Raw genomic sequence first — 23722 nt, forward strand, 5'->3', positions numbered from 1 at the left:
CCTGTGGGGACCATCACTTGAGCCCTGTGGTTGAGCTAAATTGCTGCTTTGCTGCTGATTCCCTGGCAAAGGCTTTTTGTGCAGCTCAGGTTTTAATGGTTGACTTTGTAGGTACTTCTGGGTCTCCTGAGGGTATACCTGCGTTGTGTGGAAACTCTGGTCTGGACCTGAGTCTTTTCAGCAAACTGCTCCCCCTGCAGTTCTGTATTTCCTGACCAGTCTACACAGAGTGGGCCTGTGCTGATTAGAGGGCAGATCAGTTGTCCTTGCTATGCCCCAGTGTTTCCTGGGTGGGCCCATCTCCCCGACTGCCCACACTCCAAACACTTCCCAGGGGGTGGGCCATGTGCCGGTCCCTTGCAATGACTCACTGGCCTCTGAGTGGCTTCTTTTTTTCAGTTGTCTGTGGCCCCTCACCCTATGTGGGTTCATGGGAACACTGTTAGTAGTCATGCTGGCCTGGGGACCACCAAGGCCCTCCTCTCCCCTGCAGCCTCCAAGCAACTTCATCTGAAGGACACAGCTGTGGCTTTTGCCAGCTCTTGCTCCCTGCACTTAGCAGCTCCAGCCATGAAGTGGCCGGGATTTGAAACGGGCGGAGCCGTCCTTTCTTACTCTCATAGTGGCTTCTCTCCTGCCTTCATGCACTCTGTATGTCTCTCCTCCTCTTTCCCTGAGCTCTAGTGGCCCCAGCTTGGCTGTCGTTGCTTCTTAATAGTTGTAAGTTGGTTAATTTGTGGGAGAGAGTGACGCTGGGGACCACCTATTCTGACATCTTGACTGGAAGCCCTCAAATACTTAATGTATTTTTTTTAATAAGCACTATAACACATATTTGTTAAAGAAATGATGGCAATAAGAGATTCACTACAAATGGTAATATTTGAGTAATATTTGGATGAGTTCTAGGTGTTTTTCTCAGGCATTCTCTCNTTCTGACATCTTGACTGGAAGCCCTCAAATACTTAATGTATTTTTTTTAATAAGCACTATACACATATTTGTTAAAGAAATGATGGCAATAAGAGATTCACTAAAAATGGTAATATTTGAGTAATATTTGGATGAGTTCTAGGTGTTTTTCTCAGGCATTCTCTCACAGTTCATATCCAGTCAAATTTTGTTATCCATGATACGTGGAGTTAACAAATAATGAACCATTGTTCTTTGAGCAAATACAGGGTTAGATTCCTGTGAGCTTTTGGTCACAGCATTTTCATCAATCAATGTATAACTTTGTTTTGTGTATGTTTCTGTTTAAAGAAACATATATATTGTTGATTCATTAACATTAAACTTATGGTCAACAACACTGTCACTCAGGCTGAATGAAGCTTATGTAGCACANTAACATTAAACTTATGGTCAACAACACTGTCACTCAGGCTGAATGAAGCTTATGTAGCACAGATATTTTCTTCATAAGGCATATCACAGTCTTGTGCTTAGGAACACTAGACAGCACTTCAGCACTATACTTGGGGGCCATTATAAAGAGCAAAATCACCAACAAAAAGCACAGAAATTTGAAAAATGTGGCAAAAGGACACTTGTTTACCATATGAGAGCTGAAACAAGAAGGCAGAGTGTTGTTTTTTTGACCTTAGCTTGGAAATGTCCTTATTGGGCAACTCAAATTTTTTGCAACTGCATTTGTCCTCAAATGGCCGGAAAAGCTCCATGAGTATTAATGTTGGGCTTTCCAATCATTTTATTGAGTGGGAGAATTCACAGATACGGAATCCATAAGTAATGAGGATTGACTGTATATACGTCAGATGATATGCAGATGATTAAACTACAAAAAGGACTACTGTCGGCAGCAGTTTTAACTGAGTTGGGTACTTGATCAGTGTTCTCACTGTAGCATGCCTCAGAATTGCTTAGAGAACCTGTTAAATTACTCATTGTGGGGCCCCACCCCCAGAATTTCTGACTCAGTGGACTGGGATGAGGTTTTAGAATTGGCATTTCTAACAAGTTACTGGGTAACATTGGTGCCATGAGTCCAGGGACTACACTTTGAGAACCACCGGCCTATGCAATAATATTGCATGCTTTGAAATAGTCTATAATTCAGAATTATTCCTAAACCAGACAGGTCTTGAGTTGATTATTAATCTAAGATACATTTATGTTCATATCATGTATGAAACTGTTAAATAGTCAATATGTAAGTGTGTAAATTTTTATAATCTATTTTTTATCTTGTTTTGCTTTTAGGAACTCCTATGTTCGGTTAAGGCATTTATGCACCAACACATGGGTAACCAGCACTAGTATCCCCATAGACACAGATGAAGAGAGGCCTGTTATGTTGAAGGTAAATGTTGCTGAGTGAGTAGGATTAAGGGGTGACTGACGTGTTCCTTACAATTCATCTTCACCAGTATTAGATATTATTGTGATTAATTTCACCAAGCACGTGTGCCTGCCAGTTGCCTAGGTAGGTGAACTAAATCGGTTGCAGCAAGGCTGTGATTCAGGAGGAAGCAGCACAGATACCAGAAAAAATGTGAGCGGCATGCAAAGAGAGGAGAAAATTCCAGGAGTGTATTTACTCTGTTGAAATCGAAGTAAAGGACAAGTGTGGAAGGAATATGTTTCCAGTGAGGCTTTGGGAATGGGGCAGGAAATGGGCCTGGAAAATCTGTGTCCCTGTTGCCTTTCATAGCAGATGATGCATGTAGGGATTACTGTGTTTGGATGATCTTTTTTTTGCCTTGTATTTCTTAAACGGGACTGAGATGGGTGAGTTGTCAAAGAATATTGCATAATTATTAAAAAACTAATCTTAATGGAAAAACATTTCAGATTGGAACCTGCCAAACAAAGGAAGATAAAGAAGCATTTGCGATTGTGTCTGTGCCGCTGTCTGAGGTCCGAGACTTAGACTTTGCCAATGATGCAAATAAAGTGCTAGCCACCACAGTTAAAAAGCTGGAAAATGGCACAGTAACTCAGAATGAAAGGAGGTTAGTAACTTTTAAAAATGGCTCTTAAATTATCAAGAGTCAATTGTCAATTCTTATAGTAAACCTCAAGTGAATGAATGACTCTTAGGGAATATTGAGAACATTCTCGATAGCAGCCCAGTTGCTTCTGAATGAGGTGGGAACTTGATTCCTTTTGATCATGGTGAGTGAATGAAAATGGTGAAATTAGGGCCGGCCCGGTGGCGCACTGGAGAGTGCGCCACTTGGGAGCGCGGCGGCTCTCCTGCCAGAGGGTTTGGATCCCATGTGGAGACCGGTTCCCGCTCACTGGCTGAGCGTGGTGTGGGCGCAACACCGAGGGTTGCGATCCCGTTGCCGGTCCCCGGTACGGGCGTGACACCGAGGGTTGCGATCCCATTACCGGTCAGTAAAAAAGAGACAAAAAGGAAAAGGAAAAAAAAGAAAATGGTGAAATTAAAATCTGGTGCAATATTTACTTTTCCCCTTTTAGCTTGTCTTGAAAATCATTGTTTTCAGTTACTTCTTTGATCTTTCCTTTTAAAAGCCTCATAAGAGATTCACGATAGCTTTGGATTTAGCGTTTTAAAGGTCCGAAAGGAACTTTTATGTTTTTCTGGTCTTATTTATTCAAGACACATTTCGGTACTCTGGTACCACTCAACAAACAAATATGTAATACCAAGAAAAGATCTGCAGGGTGTAGCTCTCTGTTCTTATAACTCATTCAGAGAAACTGGATCCTTAATTAAACTCTGTTTTTGGAAATAAGAGAAAGAGAATGATGTTGATAGCTGTCAATTATAGCATCCTACTTTGTGTCAAGTACTATATTAGGCACTGTAAATTTATTTAATCCTTCAAATAGCTCTGAGATGGATATTACCATTTGCATAAAGGAAAATTGAGAGGTTAAGCAAACTGGGTGAGGTCACATAGTTTATCAGTGGGGGATTCAGGCAAGTGTGCATTAAAGTCCATATGTTGTTCAGTCTATCAGAGCACAAGAACTCTCTGTATTTTCCCTCTTTATGATCTGTACATACCTTTTAATTTGAAACAAGAAAAAGCTATTTATCAATTTCCCAGGTTGTTCCCATACATTGCAGCTCTCGTGATAACTGATATTAGCACCTTGGAAAACAGTTTGGCAGTAACTAGCAAAGTGAAAGAAGCAAACACTCCATGAGTCATCAATTCCACTCCTACGCTGAATGTTCCTGAACATCTGTCAAGAGAAGCTCCTCTGCATGCGCACCAGGACACATGTTCAAGAATGTTCAGCCTTTTTCTAAATAACCCCAAACTGAAAGCCATCGAAATTTCCATCACCAGTTGAATAGATGATTAAAATTGTGATATATTTATACAATGGAATGCAGAATAGCAATGAAAGTAAATGAATTGCATCCATGTGGAATGACATGGATAAATTTTAAAAACTTTAGATTGAATGAAAGCTAGACATAACAAATGCATTCATTCACTGTAATATGATTTGTAAAGTTCAAAAACAAGCAGAAATAAACTCTATTTCTTTGGAGGTATTTAAGCAGTTGGAAGAACTATAAAGAAATGCAAGGAAATCATTGTCACAAAAATCAGGATGATGTTTCCTCTTAGAAGGGAAGGAGGAGTTACGATGGGTGAGGCATTCCAAAGGCTCCTGCCATGATCCATTTCCTGCTCTGGGAGGCGGCTTCAAGGGGTTCACTCCAGAAGTATTCCTTAACTAAACATACATGTTTTAGAAACGTTAGATATATAGTTGTCCCTTGGTATCTGTGAGGGATTGGTTCCAGGACACCTGCAGATTCCAAAATTCTCAGATGCTCAAGTCCTGATATAAAATGGCATAGTGTGCATATAATCTATGCAATCCTCCCACATACTTTAAATCATTTCTAGATTACTTATAATACTTAATACAAATTCCTATACATCACTTCATTCGCATGGGTTCAATTTAGTAACTGGCCCATGACAAATTCAAGTTTTGCTTTTTGGAACTTTGTAGAATTTTTTTTTCCCTAAAATATTTTCTATTCGCTGTTGGTTGAATCCATGGGTGCTATATCATGTATTCAGTCATTACCTCCATCCCTGGAGAGGGAAGTGAATAGAAGCCAGAGGTGGAAACAACTGCACCGCTTTAATGGACTACAGATAATTAGACATCAGAGCTCAATTATGGCAGGAAACGGATTTTGAGGTACAGATAGGAATTTTTATTTGCCTGCTATATATCTAACTCATTTTTATTAATCCAATTCTTTGACTTTGTCACTGTTATGTATACACAGAAATTTACTCAGCCTAACTTAAGAAGTCTCCCTTGCTGAGTGTTAAGGTATTCCTTGAAGAAAGGACAAATAAAGACTCAGACTATGAGTGCTCCACCATCGTTGGCTGTAACCCTGCACAAGTCATTCTTTAGTTATTGCCGGAGAGAATCTTAACCTCTCAAGATGATTCTAAGAAAGGTGGTGCACTAGGACTGATCAGTGATCATGCATTTTTATTTCTCCTGCTTCTTAAGACATCACAGCAAAGAGAAGGCTTTGCCTGAGAAATATGAAGTTGCAATTATAGATCTTAATTTAGCAATTTCAGAAAAGCCACCTCCCATCAAAATGCATTCAAAGCTGCCTGTCAGTACAGTAGAGCTTGTTGGCATAGTTGAAGGCATTTATAGGATTTTCTCAGTTTTAGATTTCAGTATAAAATTCCCTCTGAAAGTAACTGACAACTTTGACTTTTTTTTTTTCCCTGTGGAGAATGAAGTTATTATTAGGTATTATTTTTACTCAAAACCAGAAAGAATGACACTAGGTCAGAGGGAGAGTGTTAGAATGTTGCAGTTCTGTCTCCAATGCCTGTGTTGTTAGAATCCTCTTTTTCTGTCTCCTGGCTCCCCCTTTACTCACCCTGGACTCTGGAGGCACAGCTCCTGTGTTATGCTTCAAGATCCTCAACCTTAGATATTTTTCCATGGGATTTTCTGATCTTATTCTACATAACTGCATCAACAAAGTAGAGAGTATTGGGAACCTGAATAGAGAGTATTGGGAGGTAGGGGGGGAAATGGAGGGGGATTAACTGCTATTCAGAGCTTGAGGAAGTGCCACATGCAATCCTTAACCAGAATTTCTGTACCATGTTTTACCTGTGAGGGTACACAAAAATGCATGGGTTCCTCTGCAGCATCTGTAGTTCTGAGATGTAATGAATTAAGTGTTACTGAACTCTTGGTACAGGACAAGCACTGGGCCGTGCAGCATGTGCACATATGGTGCTAATGCGGTGGTGAAGGTCACAGACTGTACCCATGCCTTCATGCAGCTCATGTGCTTGAGGCAGGTTCTAATTCCCCGTGACAGAAGCTCAGGATCTAGAATAGGGCTCGTCCAACATGTGATCACCAGGTTGGATGTCTCTCTGATGTTGCTTCCTAGAGCAACATTATTTTCCCTCAAATTTTATTTGCCTGGTATTGCTATTGCTACGCCAGGTATCTTTTGTTTAGTGTTTGTCTGATGCCTCTTTTTCACTATCCTTTTATTTCAGATTTCCTGGTCATTTCATTTTAGTTATGTCTCTTATGAGCAGAAGAAGGTTGGATTTTAAAAGTCTAATCTGATAGTCTATTTTAATTTGCATTTGATAAATGATGTGTTCAGACTCATTCTTATTTTTTTTCTTTCTTTAGCATTGCTTGTCTTCTTTTCCTTCCACTTTTTTCTTGCTTTCTGTTAGATTGATAAAGTTTATATTCTCACCCTCCTTCATTTTACCTTTTTCTCTATTGCTTTAGAGGCGTTAGGTCATATTTCTTTTCTTTAGCAATTACCCTTAAATTTTTATCACGCATTTCAAATATATATTTTTTTCTAATAAAAGTTGAAGTTTCTTCCTTCCTCTCACAGAAAAGACATGCCTCAGTAAGCTTTATTCTTCGTCTCTCCTTTCTTGTAGTAGTTGTCAGGAACCACAGTTCTATGTTTATTCTTTTCATTTATCAACTTTTATTTTATATTAGATATATACAAAAGAATAATTGTACCAGGTAAGTTATAATGCACCATCTTACTTTTACTGAGAAATTACATTTCTAAAAATTGTTTTCCATTGATTAATTATATTTCTCAATATCTTGCCTTACATCTCACTTCTTCTCTCTGGGTTTATTTTTCTTTCTGCTGAAATTCATTCTTTAGTTCATTCAGTAAAGTTCGATGGGATATAATTGTTTTAGTTTTTACATATATGAAAATGTCTTTATTTGCCTCTACTCTTAAATGATACTTTATGTATGGAATGTTAGATTTGAAAATTACTTTTCTTTAGTGTTCTAAAGCTATAATTTAATTATTTTCTGGCATCTCTTGTTGCTGTTAAGAAGTCTGTCAATAGAGTTGTTATTATTTATTGGTAATTTTTCTTTACTTTCTGTAATTTCATAGATTGTTTTCCCCTTTGATGTTGATGTCCTAAAATTTCACTGTGATGTGTTTACAAGTATGTTTTATTTTTGTTTTTCCCACTTGACGTTTAGGAAATACTTTTAATCTGAATACTTATGTCTTCCTTCAATTTGGAAAATTCCCAGCCATTTTCCTTCAAAATTGCTTCTTTATGTTTTCCCTCTTTTCCCTCTTTTGGAACTCCTTTTGGATTATTATTATCCCTTAAATTCATCCTCTTTATCTTATAACTCCCCTTTTATAATTTGCCTTTATAAATCTCTCTATGCTCTTTATAAGATAGTGTCAATTTTTTGATACTATCTTGTAATTCACTAATTTTTCTTAGAGTGTGTGCAGAATAGTTTACCTTCATTAGTTAGATGCTTATTTAAATGATTATTATATTTATTTTTCAGATTTCTATTGGTTCTTCAGTATATCCACCTATTCTTTATTCATATGTGCCCTTTTAAAAATATTTGTTGTCTTAATTGTGTATAATTGCTTTTTAAAATCTCTTTAAAGATTGAAAGCACACTCATTTGGAAGCTATTTTGAAATTGCTTTATTACTTGGGTTTTGTTGGTAGTGAATTAATCCTGATCTTTTAGTCTGATGGCTGTCATTCTTAATGTCAGTTTTCCTCGTGTGATTTGGAATTTTTGCAGGCTCTTCTCAGGTGAGATTTTTGTTTTTTCTTTCTCTACATTTACTCATCTTCTTTATCAGTTTTTGGTTGCCTCCACCCGGCTCCTTCAATTAGTCTAGAGCCAGATCTGATATTGAGGGCTGAGAATTATGTCCGACGGTCATTAGAGGCTTTGGTCATTGAGATTGCAGGTGACTAGGTCCAGTTCTGTCTTTGTGCTTCCTCTGTTTCCTCCCACTGCTTCACAGACAGAGCCTGACAGGGGCCACTGAATTTTAAGGTTCCTTTAAGAGTTAGAGAAGCCCTATTTTAGTACCTGCTTTTTTATTTATCTCTAGTTTAGTTTCCTACTATGTGGTTTCATTATCCCTGTTCATCGCTGTATTTTTCTTACTTTGTTCCTGATCCATAAAGCTTTTTATTATGTTTTTAGGTGTATATGTCTTTTTTTAAAAAAATGTATACATACATACATACATACATATACACACACATGCACACACATGGGGATATATAATCCATTATTGCTGCAAGACAGAAAGTCACACAAAAAGTTTTTATTAAAAGTAAGTTAGTCAGGTTACATGAGTTAGTAGGACCTAACCACTGCCCAGTATGGAATTGGAGTTTGATCTAAAGTGAAAACAAACCAGCTTTCTTTTCCCCCACAGATAAGATGCTTAAGGTGAAAGGGCAAAAAGCAAAATAAAACAAGCAAACAAAAAGGGTTTCAACAGTTTCAGAGGTCAGAAGAGAAGGCTGGTTTTCCTGGCTCCCACTGCTTCCTCATCAGGGGAGGTTGGCTCTGCAAGTAGGGAAAACATATAGTGATTCTCAAATCAAGACTGTAAATTTTCTTCATCATCATTCCATTAATTATCACCAATTTTCAGGGCATTTGGGAGACTTTGAAGCAGAGTGATCTGTAGTTGCTCACAAAATTGTGCTTTCTTAAACATCTAATTGTAATGATTGAAACAGCAAGAAAAAAAGACTATTAATACTTTTTAAAAGAAAATGCAAATATTTATGCTGAAACTGGTCTTGTATGAGCAGATAGCAACTGAGGTTCAACTTAATCTCAGTTTGCTAAAGTAACGCGAGTTCAAAAGAATTGCTTTGTCTTTTGTTTAAAGAACAGAATCATTTGGAAGACATTAAGTCACAATTTCAAAAGAAGCTCACATCACATTTTGATGCACATGAGTTGTGTTTCGCATTTCTGTGGTTGCCTTCAGAGATTAAATTTAAGTATGTCAGTGAATCCTATCAGTTAGACACATTTTCTGAAAGAAACAGATTGAGTTAAAATTTAAAATAGGCATACCAAGAATACATAGGATCCCTGGAATTTTGGAGTGGAGTTTGTGATCCCTGGAAGTATGCTGAAATTTCTATCTGGGTGGCTAAATTCTGGATTATGGGTATGTCCACTTGGGTCTATGGAAGTTCATTCTCTTTCAGGAGGTAAATCAAGAGATAGGATCAAGATGTTTTCTAATTAAATATATTCTACACTTTTCTGGAATAATTGAAGCCCCTAAATTGTAGTTTTCTTATTGATGTGATCATGATTGGCCATGCTGATAACAGTAAGTGATTATGCTAACAGCATATGGATAAACAAAGCAAATTTAAATATTTGTTGGTCAGCATTTTGGCCTTACCCCCCAGAAAATTGTGTTTATTGAATAATTAACAAGCTGCACTTCACCATTAATAATAATTTTAAAAAGTCCTTTTGCCCTTCCAATACAGAATCGTGATCAGTTTACCCATTTTTGTAATAACTCGAACCCTGCCCCCTTCCACAATCTATCAACACAGATAGAAAATGCTAAAGAACAGGCAGAGGAAGGAGGAAGAAAAAAGTTAAGGGAGGAAAGGTTTTCAAGACTCTTTAGGTACTAAATGCCACTGACGTTCAAGTGATAGTTTTAATAATAACCAAAATGTAAAGTTGAAAACGAACATTAGAGTATGGTTTTAAGATACTATGATTTTTAGAGATCAGTTGATACTTTCATAATAATGTAAAGCATCGAATTGTTTACCCTGTCTCTATTCACAGATCATTCAAGTTTTTCCTATCCTGTACATTGGATAAATTGAAATGTGGTGAGGATTAGGAAACATAGTTTGAGTTAATAGTTAAAAAAAAAAAAAAGAATTGGAATTTAGAAGTATAGCTCTTCTCCTTTAAGCAGAACTATTTTGCTTTTCTTGTTAGTCATGGAAAAGCACCGAGTGGTGTTATCCTACCAACTCACCTGCTGTTAGGGCTCACATGCTTTATTTCATAATAGTCTTTGCAAATACTTTATTAGAGATCGAGGCAGGAGTGGAGGTTGGAGGAACTGGAAAAGGAATATTCTTTGTAGAGGTTTAGGTAAACAGTAAGTGCATTAGATATTATCTTTTGTCAATGAATGAATTTTTGTTAGACAATACTTTAAGTTTTCCAGTGTTTCAGTTCTCAGTGTTTAATTTTAAAAATTTGTTTCAAAATTAAGCACACCATAGAGTAACATTTTCTTTTCATTTTATGTTAGGTTTGTAACCAAATTATTGGAAGATCTCATCTTCTTTGTTGCTGATGTGCTTAATAATGGACAAGAAGTTCTAGATGTGGTTATCACTAAGCCAAACCGAGAACGTCAAAAATTAATGAGGGAACAAAACATATTGGCACAGGTGAATGTTCTTCATGTGCTAAATTTTCATATTTTATTTTTTGAGTCATAGTATCAGGGAAAGCCCTTGTATTGGTTATCGATTTCTGTGTAATGAATGACCCCACAACTTTGGGTCTGAAAACAACAGATGCTTCTATCTCACAGTTTCTATAGAGTAGTAGTCTAGGAGTGGCTTAGGTGGGCAGTTCTCGCTCAGGGACTTTCACCAGGCTGTAGTCAAGGTGTTGGCTGGTGTTGAGTGGGGAAAGGAAAACAGTAAGACATGGTTAATTAATTTCTATAGCTATTGCCTGAAAAGACAAAATTACTTTTTTCTTAAGTTAAAATAAAGGTTATAAACCTAATGGGGCAAAGTCTTTCTGACATTAGCAATTCTTCTATATAAAACATCTGATTTCAAGGACTTTTAGGACCTTGAATAATTATTAATATTACTTAAACTAACATATATCAAAATTTTATTTCATTATTATAAATATAAAATTCAAGGTTTAGCAAATATGGAATTATTGAAGAAATGTTAATTTGTATCATATTTCATGAACTCCAAAGGATGATTTTGCTTTCCGTTTTGCGTTCTGGTATTAATGCTTATGCCCGTGTCTCTTTGATAGACGATTTACTCATCCTACCAGCTCATCTTCAGGTGATATTACCTGTCCCTTGCTGTCCAAAAGAATTATATTCCTCAATGCTTTTTAAATGTTTCCTAACCGCTAACCTTGCCGGAATCTGGCTCACTGGGTACCACCAGCTGCCCATGTGAGTCTCTAATAAATTACATTTGAATGCTGACACATTCACTGATTTGGGCGCATCTTTGTTTACCAAGAACAGTAAGTTAACTCATTTACAAAGAGGGTTAGAAGCAATATATGGAAGCAATTTTTTGATGTCGGTTTGAGGTAATAGTGAGTGCTTTTTAAAAATATGATTTTGATTTTGGAAAGGTATAGAAAATAAGAAAAGAAACTATAGAGCCTATGGAAATAAAACTATTTTAGTTCATCAGATTTGTTTGTGTAACTCGGTGCAATCAACCATCATTATATTTCCTATTTTAATAAAATATAATTTTTAAACAAAAGTAAGCATTTTATTTAAGTCATGTTTGTTACTCAATTTAGAGAACACTTTTAGAAGTGTTTTTTTCTTCCTTAATATGTTGGTCCTTTGTCCTAAATCCCTTTTTTCTCTTTTACATTAATTCTACTCAAATAGTACAAAAGTATTTTTGAGTCAGTGTTCTAATTTGTAAAAAATTCAAAATAGGTTGCAAAACATCCACCTGCATTCATCAGAATAGGTGATTCTTTTCATTCCTGGTAGGTGTTTGGGATTCTTAAAGCACCCTTTAAAGAGAAAGCGGGAGAAGGCCCAATGCTGAGACTTGAAGATCTGGGGGACCAAAGATACGCTCCCTACAAGTACATGCTGCGTCTGTGCTACCGTGTACTGAGACATTCTCAGCAGGACTACCGGAAGAATCAGGTCAGAGGTGGCCCCCATTTTTTACTCTGTCTTATATTTAAAGTGTGGGCAAGTTTCTTTGGTTACTATTCTAAAGCACAGAAGAGAAAATAGGATGAGAAATCTCACTTTGAAATGAAATGTTTTATATTGGCAACACAAAAATGATCTGTAAGTATTTTTGAGGTGACATATGTATTTATTCTTCCATATAGAATTAGAATCATTGGGGGAGGATGTCCTGAGTCTTTATATGTGCATGGTATTAGCTCCTGCTGGGCAGGGGGCATACTGGACCTGTAATGTAAAGAGGAATGAAATATTTCTTGGCTTGAAGAACGTGTGAGGCACAGAATCGCCATGTATAGCTCAGAGTTTATGGTCTAGTGGAAAAGATATGATATGTCCATCTGAAACAGAAGGTGGAGGCAGAGAGGGGCACAAGAGAAAAAAGACAGCATGATGGGAATTCTCCGAAGGAGAGCTCAGTTGTGGCTGTGGGAACCAAGGAAAGATGCCTGGAAAAGGAAGCATTTTAATAGGATGAGAATCATTTTCATATATTGTATGGGAATAGATATTTTAGGAAGAGAGATCTGTAAACAAAGAATGATGAATGCTAGAAAGGGCACTTTTGCTCCCAGATATCTGCAGCTGTCGAGGCAGGGAACCCATGTGGATCTAGGGATGTTGCTAAAAATTGACAACTGCAAGTGAAATTTCTTTCATCTCATTTTTATCTTAAAAATAATATGTAATGTTTTGCACTGTGTCCAATAATATAAATGTTTATTTAACATAAAATTGTTTGAAATTAATTGTCATTCAGTGAATTATCATCCCATATTTCTCTTAACCAGTTTGAGGGAAGAGTGCGTCATTAGTAAGTTCTGCTGATGAGTTTAGTTCATGAGGAAGGATTGGGAGGGGAGAGGGCTGGTAAGGCAGGGTGGGCTATGTCACAGAGGGCCTACGATGTCAGGCCTAAAGGGTGGAGGTTATTGGAGAATAGTTAGTAGTATTTATTGAGTGTTTACTTTGTCCCAGGCTCAGTTTTAAGCACTTCTCATGAATTAACTCAGTTAGTTAATGCTAAGTTTGATGGGGAGCTGAGGTACAGAGAGGCTAATTAACTTGCCCATGGTTATAGTTTTAAGAATGGATCCAGTATGCAGATTCAGCCTCTTAATCATCACACTATTGCCTTTTGGTAGTTTGAAAGTATTTTGGCAAGAAAAAAAGATTTGCTTTAGGAGGACTGTGTTAAAATATTTTGGCTTCAAACTTCTGTTTAAAGATTAAGAAAGATCTAGAAAGAATATGTGAAACATTAGCCAGAAGATAAATAGTGTGGCTAGGAATGGGAGCAAGGGGAGAATATAAACAAATCCTTAAATACTTTCTAATATAAACCTAGTTATAAACATCCTTCTTTCCAATTGAAAAATGCTGTCACTAGAATTATTTTTCCTTGCTTCATTGCATTCCTTTAAGATGGCAAGATAAAATAGAGTTGTTTGTATTTTACTGCAAGAAACATAAATTTCTGGAACATTCAATGACAGACCTTCAAGCACTCAGAATCAGTGTCAGAGGTGCTCCCAATATGAGGGCCTAAATTCTTCAATGGAGGTCTGGAGTGGGAGTGGGGGGTGACAGGCTGCTCAGTGTATTCTATGTGTCTGCATTCTCTTCTTGGGTCTGGAAAAATATACTTTGTTAGACAGGCCACTCCTCCACACATACAAGCAATGCTGTATTACAGAGATTGAAATTAACAGAAAAAATCAATAGGTCTATAGAGGTTGCCTATTGCCGTCAGTCCCGTGGGGTCCTACAATGTGCACCGTCCTTGATTGCACTCAAACTCTGCAGGTGTGCTGAAGACCCTCCATCCCCCACAGCACCACCCCATGCTGCAGTGCCAGAACTCCTTGGGTTTGGTTATTCTGCTAGTCCCTGGCAGGTTTCTCTAGCAGCACATCTTAACTGGTGGCAGTTCTCAGTCTCTCCCGGTCTGGCCCACACGGTTCTTTCTCACTTCCCTCTCAGTCTTAGCTGGAGTGTCAGGGCAGGCCTTGCATGCTGAGGCACACACAGTTTCTGCTCTGCAAACACTCTTCCTTCTAGTAAACACGTGCACACACATATACCCCTACCCAGTCACACAACTCCTCCCAGGTAATTGTTTATACACTTTGGGGACCAGCTCTCGGGGTTTCTTCAGAGTATATGATTGTGAGTGATCTAGTCCTTTCTCTTCTTTGGGGTGTCTCCCCAAAAGGTAGATCATAGATCTGCCAAAGGAATGAAGAATTCTCAGCATTTGTTGAGGGTTAGATTTTATTTTCTCTCCCTTTCTCCTGGATGATCTAATTGAATCTCAGTAATAGCTGTGAAGTCTTTTTCTCATTTCTATTGAATTAAGAATGCTTTGTATTAAGCATAAAACAGCTTTCTGATGTTTTTAGAACATGATTTTAATATGTAGGCAGAAAGGCCTTCTACATTTTTACATAATTGCTTTGTTTTCCTTTATCCTTATCTATATTTTATAGTCCTAATAGGGAGTTCACTTGTGATTTAGTGTTAACATAGGTCTTTAATATTGAGTCTCCATTTATTATTATTTATAGAATTTGATAACACTTTTAATTTCATTTGATTTTTTATTAACATCTTGGATGTTTGCCTTCTTCCAGAGTATGACTATAATAGTCATAAAACTGTGTAAATCAATACATATTTAAAGTGATATACTGTAGAAGACATTTACTTTACTTAACTGGATATCCAATGCACAAAACCATCATTCTGAAAGGCCGCAAAAACGCTGCCTAGAATATAATTAGATTTATGCAACCAATATTATTTTCAAGGAACAGATACATTCCAGTAAATTTTTTTTTTTTTTCCTTTTTTTTGTCTTTTTTCGTGACCGGCAACGGATTGCAACCCTCAGTGTCGCGCCCGTACCGGACCAGGACCGGCAACGGGATTGCAACCCTCGGTGCTGCGCCCGCACCTCGCTCAGCCAGTGAGCGGCCGGTCTGTATGTGGGATCTGAACCCTTGGCAGGAGCGCCGCCACGCTCCCAAGCGGCGCACTGTAGCAGTGCGCCACCAGGCCAGCCCGATTCCAGTAAATTTTTCCTAAGGCAAAACCACTTTCTAATCAATACATTCTCCCATCATAGAAACAAAGGTACATTCCCAAGTAAAATCCCCAAGAAATTGAAGTGAAAACTTTTGACTGTGAAAGGGGTTAAGTTCACCAGTTCCGTGGTTATGTGAGATGTGTGGGTCGTACCATTGAATGTGGGAAATGAGCAGCAGTGGTTTGGGATTTGGAGAGTCACTAAAAGTGAAGAATAAGGAGCCGTTTGAAACTCCCCAGGAGCTTTCTCTTGCTCTTAGAATAACATCTTTGCTCTTTGCCGTGGTTCATGAGGACTCTTTCACCTGCCTGTCCAACTTCAGCTCTTGCTTTCTCTCCCTTGCTACGCTCTAGCCACCATGGCACCTTCTGTATATAGAACATGACAAGCTTGGTCCCAGGGCCCCGGGGCGTTTGCACTTGCCACTCCCATTGCCTAGACGGCTTCCCTCCAGGTTTTCCCATGGCTTTCTTCTTATCATTTTCACCCTAGCTCAAATGTCATTTCTTTATCATCTACCTTGTCTAAAGTTGCTGCTTTTCTCCATCCCTCTGTTTCATTTCACTTATCAACATGTAAAGTGATCATACTTGTTTATTCATTTGCTCCTTTTATCTCACTAGGATATAAAGCTAGGATATAAGCTGCATGAGAGCTTCTCTATCTTGTTTGCAGCCACATACCTAGTCTCTTGAATGGTGCCTGGAATGGAGTAGGCCTTCAAGAAATATTCACTGGGTAAATGGATCTGACCAATGAAGTAATAAATCATGTTATCTTTTTAAAGACAAAAACTATATGAAACTTTATCATTTTGCTTGAAGAGAAGATTTTATAATCATTGTAGTATATGTGATAAAAGAAATTATCTTAGGTCCACCTGGGATCTTCATGTAACATTGATCACATGCTTCATGAATGAAATATCAGAGTCAATTTACTTTCTATAATTATGCCAGAATGATTGGTTATGAATTTCAGTAAGAGTTAGAAGTAGCCTTTATTAGGCTGGTGAAACCCTAAGTTACCATGTCATGAAAACTTATTATTTAAACTAGATTTATTTTTGTTTTTCTCCACATACAAGAGTGTAAGTACCCATATTAGAAATTATTTCAAGTACATAATTTTTTGTTATAATTTAAATTGTGTATATGCTAATATGTTTTCATTTCCTACCTCAAAAAGCTCTGTTTATTGAAGAATTATTTACTTGCTTTCCTTTTGACAAATTTTTTTTAGTGAGTTTTCCATTATGAATAAATTAATCAAGATGCTGACACTGATAGGACCTGTCATTTCTAAGCTGTTTGGCAGTGCATCCTGACAGCTTTTCTTCTTTGCAGGAATACATTGCTAAGAATTTCTGTGTCATGCAATCCCAGATTGGCTACGATATTTTGGCAGAAGATACTATCACAGCTTTGTTGCACAACAACAGAAAACTACTAGAGAAACATATCACAGCAAAAGAAATAGAAACATTTGTCAGTTTGCTCAGGAGAAACCGGGAGCCAAGGTTTGAAGTAGTTCATGCAGTATTCTTTCCTGGTGGGGCTTGTGACTTTTTGTTTTATATTTAGAACTTCTACAAGTTAGAATTCTTCCATATCACTAACTATCATGGAAAAACTATGTTGGGCTTATTGCTATAGTAATTGTATATAATAAAGAGTTATTACCTCATAGGAGATCGAAGTCCTTTATAGTCTTATGTTTAAATGTAATTGATTTGTCATTCTGATAACATTTTTGTAGTACTTAGTGATTTTTCAAAATATATTTATATACACTGTCTCATTTAAATCCTTGAACATCTCATGAACTACACTGGTTGTGCATTATTATCCGCATTTTAGAGATGAGAAAATAGAAGCCTAGAGAGCAACTTGCCCAGGAATACCCCAATAGTGAGGAGTAGAATATGAAGTAAATCAAGGGTTTCTGACTCCACATCAAGTTCTCTTTCTATTGCACCATGCTGCCTTATCTGGGAGAAATGCATGCAGAAAAGTCAAGCAGATTGGAAGCCTTCTTCACTAATTGTATGGAAAATAAGAAATGGGCCTCTGAGTCCACCTGGCCATAGTCACTTTTATAAAGCGTGTGCTATAGTCCTGTTTTACTCAGCACAACATTGGCTTTGATCTGGTTTTATTGTGATATTCAGTTGTGTGGAGTCTCACTTTAGGGTAGATAAATGATTTTCTAAACATAATAAGTCACAGTGCTGTGGGATGAATATCACCAAATAAGCAGAAGCAAACATATCCTTTTCGTAACAAGGTTTGCATTAAATAAGAAGAATTGGGTGCTTAATTTCTTTCTAATGATTCATTCGATAAGCAACACTTCCGAAAAATGTTATATGGAAATATTAAAAATATATCTATATAAGCTTCTGTCATTACAGTCCAAGTTATATTTTTGTTGTGATGATCCTATAAAGTGCTCTGTCTTCACGTTCATTTGTTTTCTCTTGCCAGATTTTTGGATTATTTGTCGGATCTGTGTGTGTCTAATACCACTGCAATTCCTGTAACCCAGGAACTTATCTGTAAATTTATGTTGAGCCCAGGCAATGCAGACATTCTCATTCAAACAAAGTAAGGCCAGATAACGGAGGCATCTTTTTTCTGTCTGTTACTTGTAAACGCTGTCGTTCTTTATCATATTTGTAAGTGTGCTTCTTAATAGTTTTGTGTGTCATTTATTTCAAGGGTGGTCTCAATGCAAGTAGACAACCCCATGGAGAGCACCCTCCTTTCAGATGACATTGATGATGAAGAAGTCTGGCTCTATTGGATCGACAGCAACAAAGAACCCCATGGCAAAGCTATCAGGCACCTTGCTCAAGAAGCAAAAGAAGGCACCAAAGCTGATTTAGAAGTGCTAACCTATTACAGGTTAAGTATTGCAGAGAATCATAATTCTCAGCCTCACATAGTCACTGAGAGCTGATTCTCTGAAACTTCTAAAAGTTAGGTATCAATGAAGAGAAAATTTAAAGTCATGTCAGAACTGGGGTAGCTGAAATGTTTAGTGTTGTTCAAACTATTCAAAATAAAAGTTAGGATCTGTGCTTTCTACTTGCAATGTTCTGATTTTTCCACTAGTTTGGAATTTTTATGCAGTGCAGTTTTTTCCTATTTTTGATTAGAGTAGGGGCAGGTGAGAGACATGTTAGGACCCAGGTGATGGACTGGAGAGAGAGGTGGAACTGGGGCTGGGGGAGCTGGCCTGGCTGCAGGGGTGGCCTCAGGGGAAGTTAGCCAGAACTTTAGTATATAATGCTTATGAATATGTGGTGACCTAAGGCTTAAGAGAAACTAGTGCCTGTAGTTATGAAAGTTCAGCTGTGGCATGTGGCAGCAGTACCAAAGGTGGTCCCTGGTGGTCAATAAATTGAGATCAAGTACCTAGCTGATGCCTTTGAGTTTAAGGGATAGAAACCCAAGGCAGAAGCTCTTGGGCCAACTTGGGCCCAAATGGCAGGAGTCTGAGGAAGGCAGAGAATGCCTTGTGCTCCCTTCTTTCTACAGTTACAGCAAAAAAGCTGCAGACTATTTCTTGATCTCAGAGGCTAATGAGCCCACATGTGCTGACGCTGTTTGGACTGATCTCATTTGATTTGGAAACTGGGGTTAGACTTACAGTGTAGAGACCAGTTCCTGAAGCTGAGTGAGTCTGGGGAAGGTGGAGAGAGGGTTTTATATGAGCTGTTGTCCTGAGCCTTCAGGCTTAGTATATTTGTAATCCTAGGAAACTTAGAATTGAGAGCCTAATGACAGTGTCCACCAGACACATGTTGCTGGAACAAGTGAAAGAAATTGTAACTGAAGGGGCATAGAGACAATTTCATATATGTGTTGTCATGTGATTACTTAACCTACTACTGAAAGAGTTTGACTCCAGTATCACAAACATTTGGAAATACAGGTGTCATAAGTGTAGATACTGATTGGTACTATGATGTTTAAGAACTTTATCAAGATAAGACAAATCATGTAATCTGTTTAATATTTTTAAGGTACCAGCTAAACCTCTTTGCAAGGATGTGCTTGGATCGCCAGTATCTGGCCATAAACCAGATCTCTACGCAGCTGTCTGTAGACTTGATCCTGCGGTGTGTGTCAGATGAGAGCCTGCCCTTTGACCTCCGAGCATCTTTTTGTCGCCTTATGCTCCATATGCATGTTGACCGGGACCCCCAGGAGTCCGTGGTGCCCGTTCGCTATGCCAGACTCTGGACAGAAATCCCCACAAAGATCACCATTCATGAGTATGTTTGGGAAAATTTCTTGAGCCCTTTAAATCTAGCAGATGAACTCAAAATCAAATGTCTTCAATTTTGAAATGAAATATATGGAAAGGCATTTGTGTGTTCTAACTCAGGTTGTTAATCTTCCAAATGCAAATTTTACCTTTTTGGAGGGTAAAATGATAGCTCCTAGTGATAACAGAAACATCTTTCTGGAAACCAATTAAAAGAAATATTAATAATAATAAATAAGAATTTAAATATCTGATATTATGGTAGACTGATTTAAATGGTTTATATGTATTAATTCATTTCACAATAACCCCATTTACAGATGAGGACACAACACCTCGAAAGGTTAACTAACTTATTCAAGATGCTAGGAAGTTAAAGTATGTATGTTTTCCTAGTTTTAAACAATTACAATCAATTTAACTTGCTTTATCTTCTTACTGTCCTTGCAGATATGATTCTATAACAGACTCTTCCAGAAATGACATGAAGAGGAAATTTGCACTGACAATGGAATTTGTTGAAGAATATTTGAAAGAAGTTGTAAATCAGCCCTTTCCTTTTGGGGATAAAGAAAAAAACAAACTGACATTTGAGGTATTTTTAAACAACAACTATTTTTGAAGTCATTAAATTTTCCCTGTAAAAATTAGGTACATTGAGCATCAGAGATTTTTTTTCCCTCTAATATTTAGGATGTTTTGATAATTGGGTAGTTTAGTGCATGATGGCATGATTCTCTCAGCTGTTGATAAAAGATAGATTTGGTGGTTTGATTATACCTTGACGTTGATACAAAATATTTTATTAATAATTATCTCTTAATTACTGATTTCGTTGATTTTTGGTTTCATTTGTGTAAGCTTTATTGCATTTAATAAACAAAGACAGTTTTGCATATTTTATATGTTTGGATTGGATATATTTTTTCCATTTCCGTGGAAATGATGTTTTTATCCTCATTAAATTGTATTAAAATGCCTCAAGATATAATATATTTTGGGAATATAGTGACAAAACTATAGAGGAGGTGCTGTTACTTGATACCTGGTGTATTAGCTACCTATTGGTGTGGAACAAGTTACCCCCAAAATTAGCAGCCTAAAGTAACAAACATTTATTATCTCATAGTTTTTATGGGTCGCGAGCCTGGGAATAGCTTAGTTGGGTGGTCCTGGCTCAGGGTCTCTCATGAGGTAGCAAGCATGCTGGTGCGTGGGATCGTAGTCATCTGGGGCTAGATGGCCTTCTAACGTCTCTCATATGGCTGTTGGAGGCCATTCTTCCTTGCTGGCTGTTGACCAGACATCGCAGCTTCCTGCCACATGGAAGACTGGAGAAGTAAGTAGTGAAGGGCAAAGCCCTTGTGGGAGGCAGTAGCGCGAAGTGGCTCAGAGAATGGGCTCTCAAGTCAGGTGCATCTATTCAATCCTTCCTTTGCCATTTATTAACTTTCACAAGAGATTTATCTTCTCTTTGATTTTCTTTTCTCGTCACAGACATAAAGATGATAATAATAGCATCTTCCTCACAATTGCCTTGTAAGAAGTAAGTGAACATATACAATATATTTAATGGACTTACAACAGTGGCTGTCCCATAACTCAATTAGAATTTATTATAATGATTGTCTTAGGTTGGATGCCTGACATGACACTCTAAATGGAATTAAATATGGTCAAACAAATATTGGGCTATCAAAAACACCTTGAACCATAAATTCAAACGCTAAGGTCAGAAATGGGCCAAACAAACAAACAAACAAAAACCAGGAGGAAATAATCAGGAGAGGAATAGAATAAAATGGTAGACTTTATTTATGTATTTTTAGAAAGGCAGACTAAATTTTAAGGTGTCAAAGGGAGAATAGATTTGAATGAAAACATAACAAGGGACACCAAAGAAAGGAAGGAGAACAAAGAGTAAAATGACAATGATATTAAAAAAACAAGTAACAAGGGTCAGAGAGAAAGTGGTTGAAATGGAAGAAAGGCAAAGAAGAGCCATTATGTGAATAATTGGAGTACTTGAAGAAGAAAAACACACACAGTGAACAGAATGAAGAGAAAGGTAGGATTGGCAGACAGAGAAGCTGCTCTGCAGTGCAGTTACAACTGAGACCTCAGCCAATCTCAGGGAGCTCTGGAGCTGGGATAGTCCTTTGAAATTGTCACACATTAAGGCAAGGGGGCCGAGCTTTGTATCCTTCTATCAGCCAGCCCCTGGCTATTGGCTTCATCCTGGATGGGGTATGTAACATTAGGTAAGGCAGTTCCCTTTGGCCAAAAGCCATTCCTGGTGAGAGGCACTATAAGCTGTAAGTAGTCAGCAGCCATGATGTTCAGCAGCTGGGAAATAGGTGCCTCAGCCCTGAAGAGAGGATATGGGTGGAGCACAGTAGCCTCTACTACAATATCCACTGCAGGATTAAAAAGGTAAAACCAGAAGTCTAATTTCAGACATAAGGAAGAACTATCTGGTTAGGAATTATAAATAAGGAACTTACAGGTAAGCTGAAGTTATTAATTGTCCTGTACCAAGGAGCAGGCCAAAAACACTCCTCCGTGTGGGTGGCCCACCACAGCCACTACAGTAACCATGGCTGCCATGAAGGAGGCTAGACACCACAACCACCACGCAGATGGTCCACCAGCCACTGGAGTGAGTTGACACAAGGAGAGTCACCAGCACAGTTAAAGAAAGGAGGAGGATGTCTGTCTCCACAGAGCCCATTTCGTAGTGACGGAAGAGACATCTGTTGTATGAGATAGTAGTGGGGGACCTGATCACGCCTCTCAGCATTGGACAGATCATTTGGGCAGGAAATCAACAGAGTAACCATTATTCTTTCAGAGGGAGAGAGGAAATCTAGGATGATTAGAGGGGAGAGGGGGAGAGGAAGGAGGATGGGGCAGGATTGGACAAGGGGCATAAAGAATAGTTATAATTTGTAACAATATATATGCTAGTATATTGATTTGATCAACATATCTCAGTGTTGAACCCCCAAAATATGTATAATCAATTTTGATTCAATAAAAATTTGAAAAAAAGGAATTATAAATGAGGAACTTACAGGTAAGCTGAAGTTATTAATTACTGCTGCCTAAATCTCAGTCTTTTGCATCTTCCAAAAAAACCCATACAGATCAATAAAAAGCAAATTAAACACATAAATCCTTCACTTTCAAAATAACTAAAGGCCAGATGACAGTACATGCTTTAGTGACTGTAAGTAGAGAAACAAACATGAATTTTAAGTAGAACTACCTTATGAGATCCTAAGGCAAGCCTTTGTGGACAGTCAAGGGTTTCTTGAAAAACTGAAGAAGAGAGAAGAGGGGATTGTGTGAAAATCACCCTCAGAAAGAGAAAGTCTATCCTAACTGTGAAAATACTGAAAAATTATTCAGGTACATAAGAGCACCGACTAAATAGGAAAGGATTTAAAAGTACACAGGTAGCAGTTGTGGAAAGCAATGCTTCTAGAGACGAACAAGGTTAAAAGTAAGGGAGAGGCTCTCTTTGGAGTCTTGTTGATACAGGGAAAAGAAGCAAGGTGGAGAAATCTAAAATAACACAAGATAAAGGAAAACCAGAAAATTGAAGGACATATAACTCTTCCACTGCCCCCACCAAAAGCCAAACTTTAAAGAAACTGCACTTCACAACTCTGACAGGAGAGGGAGCTCTTGAACTAGAGATCATTTAGACCAGCTCGTACTGTGAGCCCTGTCCACGAAATGCATAGATGTCATCAGTTTTCATCTATATGAAACTGCTGTAAGACCAAACAGAATGGGAAATGAAAACATTTCAGTTGATGGAAATTCCTGTCTGGAAAACAACTGTGAAGCAGAAGCATATTGTAGCATGACACTCTAAATGGAATTAAATATGGTCAAACAAATATTGGGCTATCAAAAACACCTTGAACCATAAATTCAAACGCTAAGGTCAGAAATGGGCCAAACAAACAAACAAACAAAAACCAGGAGGAAATAATCAGGAGAGGAATAGAATAAAATGGTAGACTTTATTTATGTATTTTTAGAAA

General features: G+C 37.8%; 1 protein-coding gene across 1 annotated transcript in view; it reads left to right on the plus strand.

The window, feature by feature from the left end:
* The window catches only part of LOC103604351 (inositol 1,4,5-trisphosphate receptor type 2-like), a gene marked incomplete at its 3' end in the record, with an annotated part of 116092 nt that overhangs the window by 46883 nt on the left and 45487 nt on the right, over positions 1–23722 (plus strand). The window contains exons 10-18 of the mRNA XM_008588910.1: positions 2224–2323; positions 2815–2975; positions 10622–10763; positions 12095–12256; positions 16739–16911; positions 17879–17998; positions 18113–18298; positions 19423–19674; positions 20118–20262. Of these exons, the coding sequence (XP_008587132.1) occupies positions 2224–2323; positions 2815–2975; positions 10622–10763; positions 12095–12256; positions 16739–16911; positions 17879–17998; positions 18113–18298; positions 19423–19674; positions 20118–20262 (1441 nt within the window). The remainder of the gene's footprint in view (positions 1–2223; positions 2324–2814; positions 2976–10621; positions 10764–12094; positions 12257–16738; positions 16912–17878; positions 17999–18112; positions 18299–19422; positions 19675–20117; positions 20263–23722) is intronic.

Source organism: Galeopterus variegatus, unplaced genomic scaffold (genome assembly GCF_000696425.1).
Source record: "Galeopterus variegatus unplaced genomic scaffold, G_variegatus-3.0.2 Scaffold5099, whole genome shotgun sequence".
NCBI classification, from domain to species: domain Eukaryota; kingdom Metazoa; phylum Chordata; class Mammalia; order Dermoptera; family Cynocephalidae; genus Galeopterus; species Galeopterus variegatus.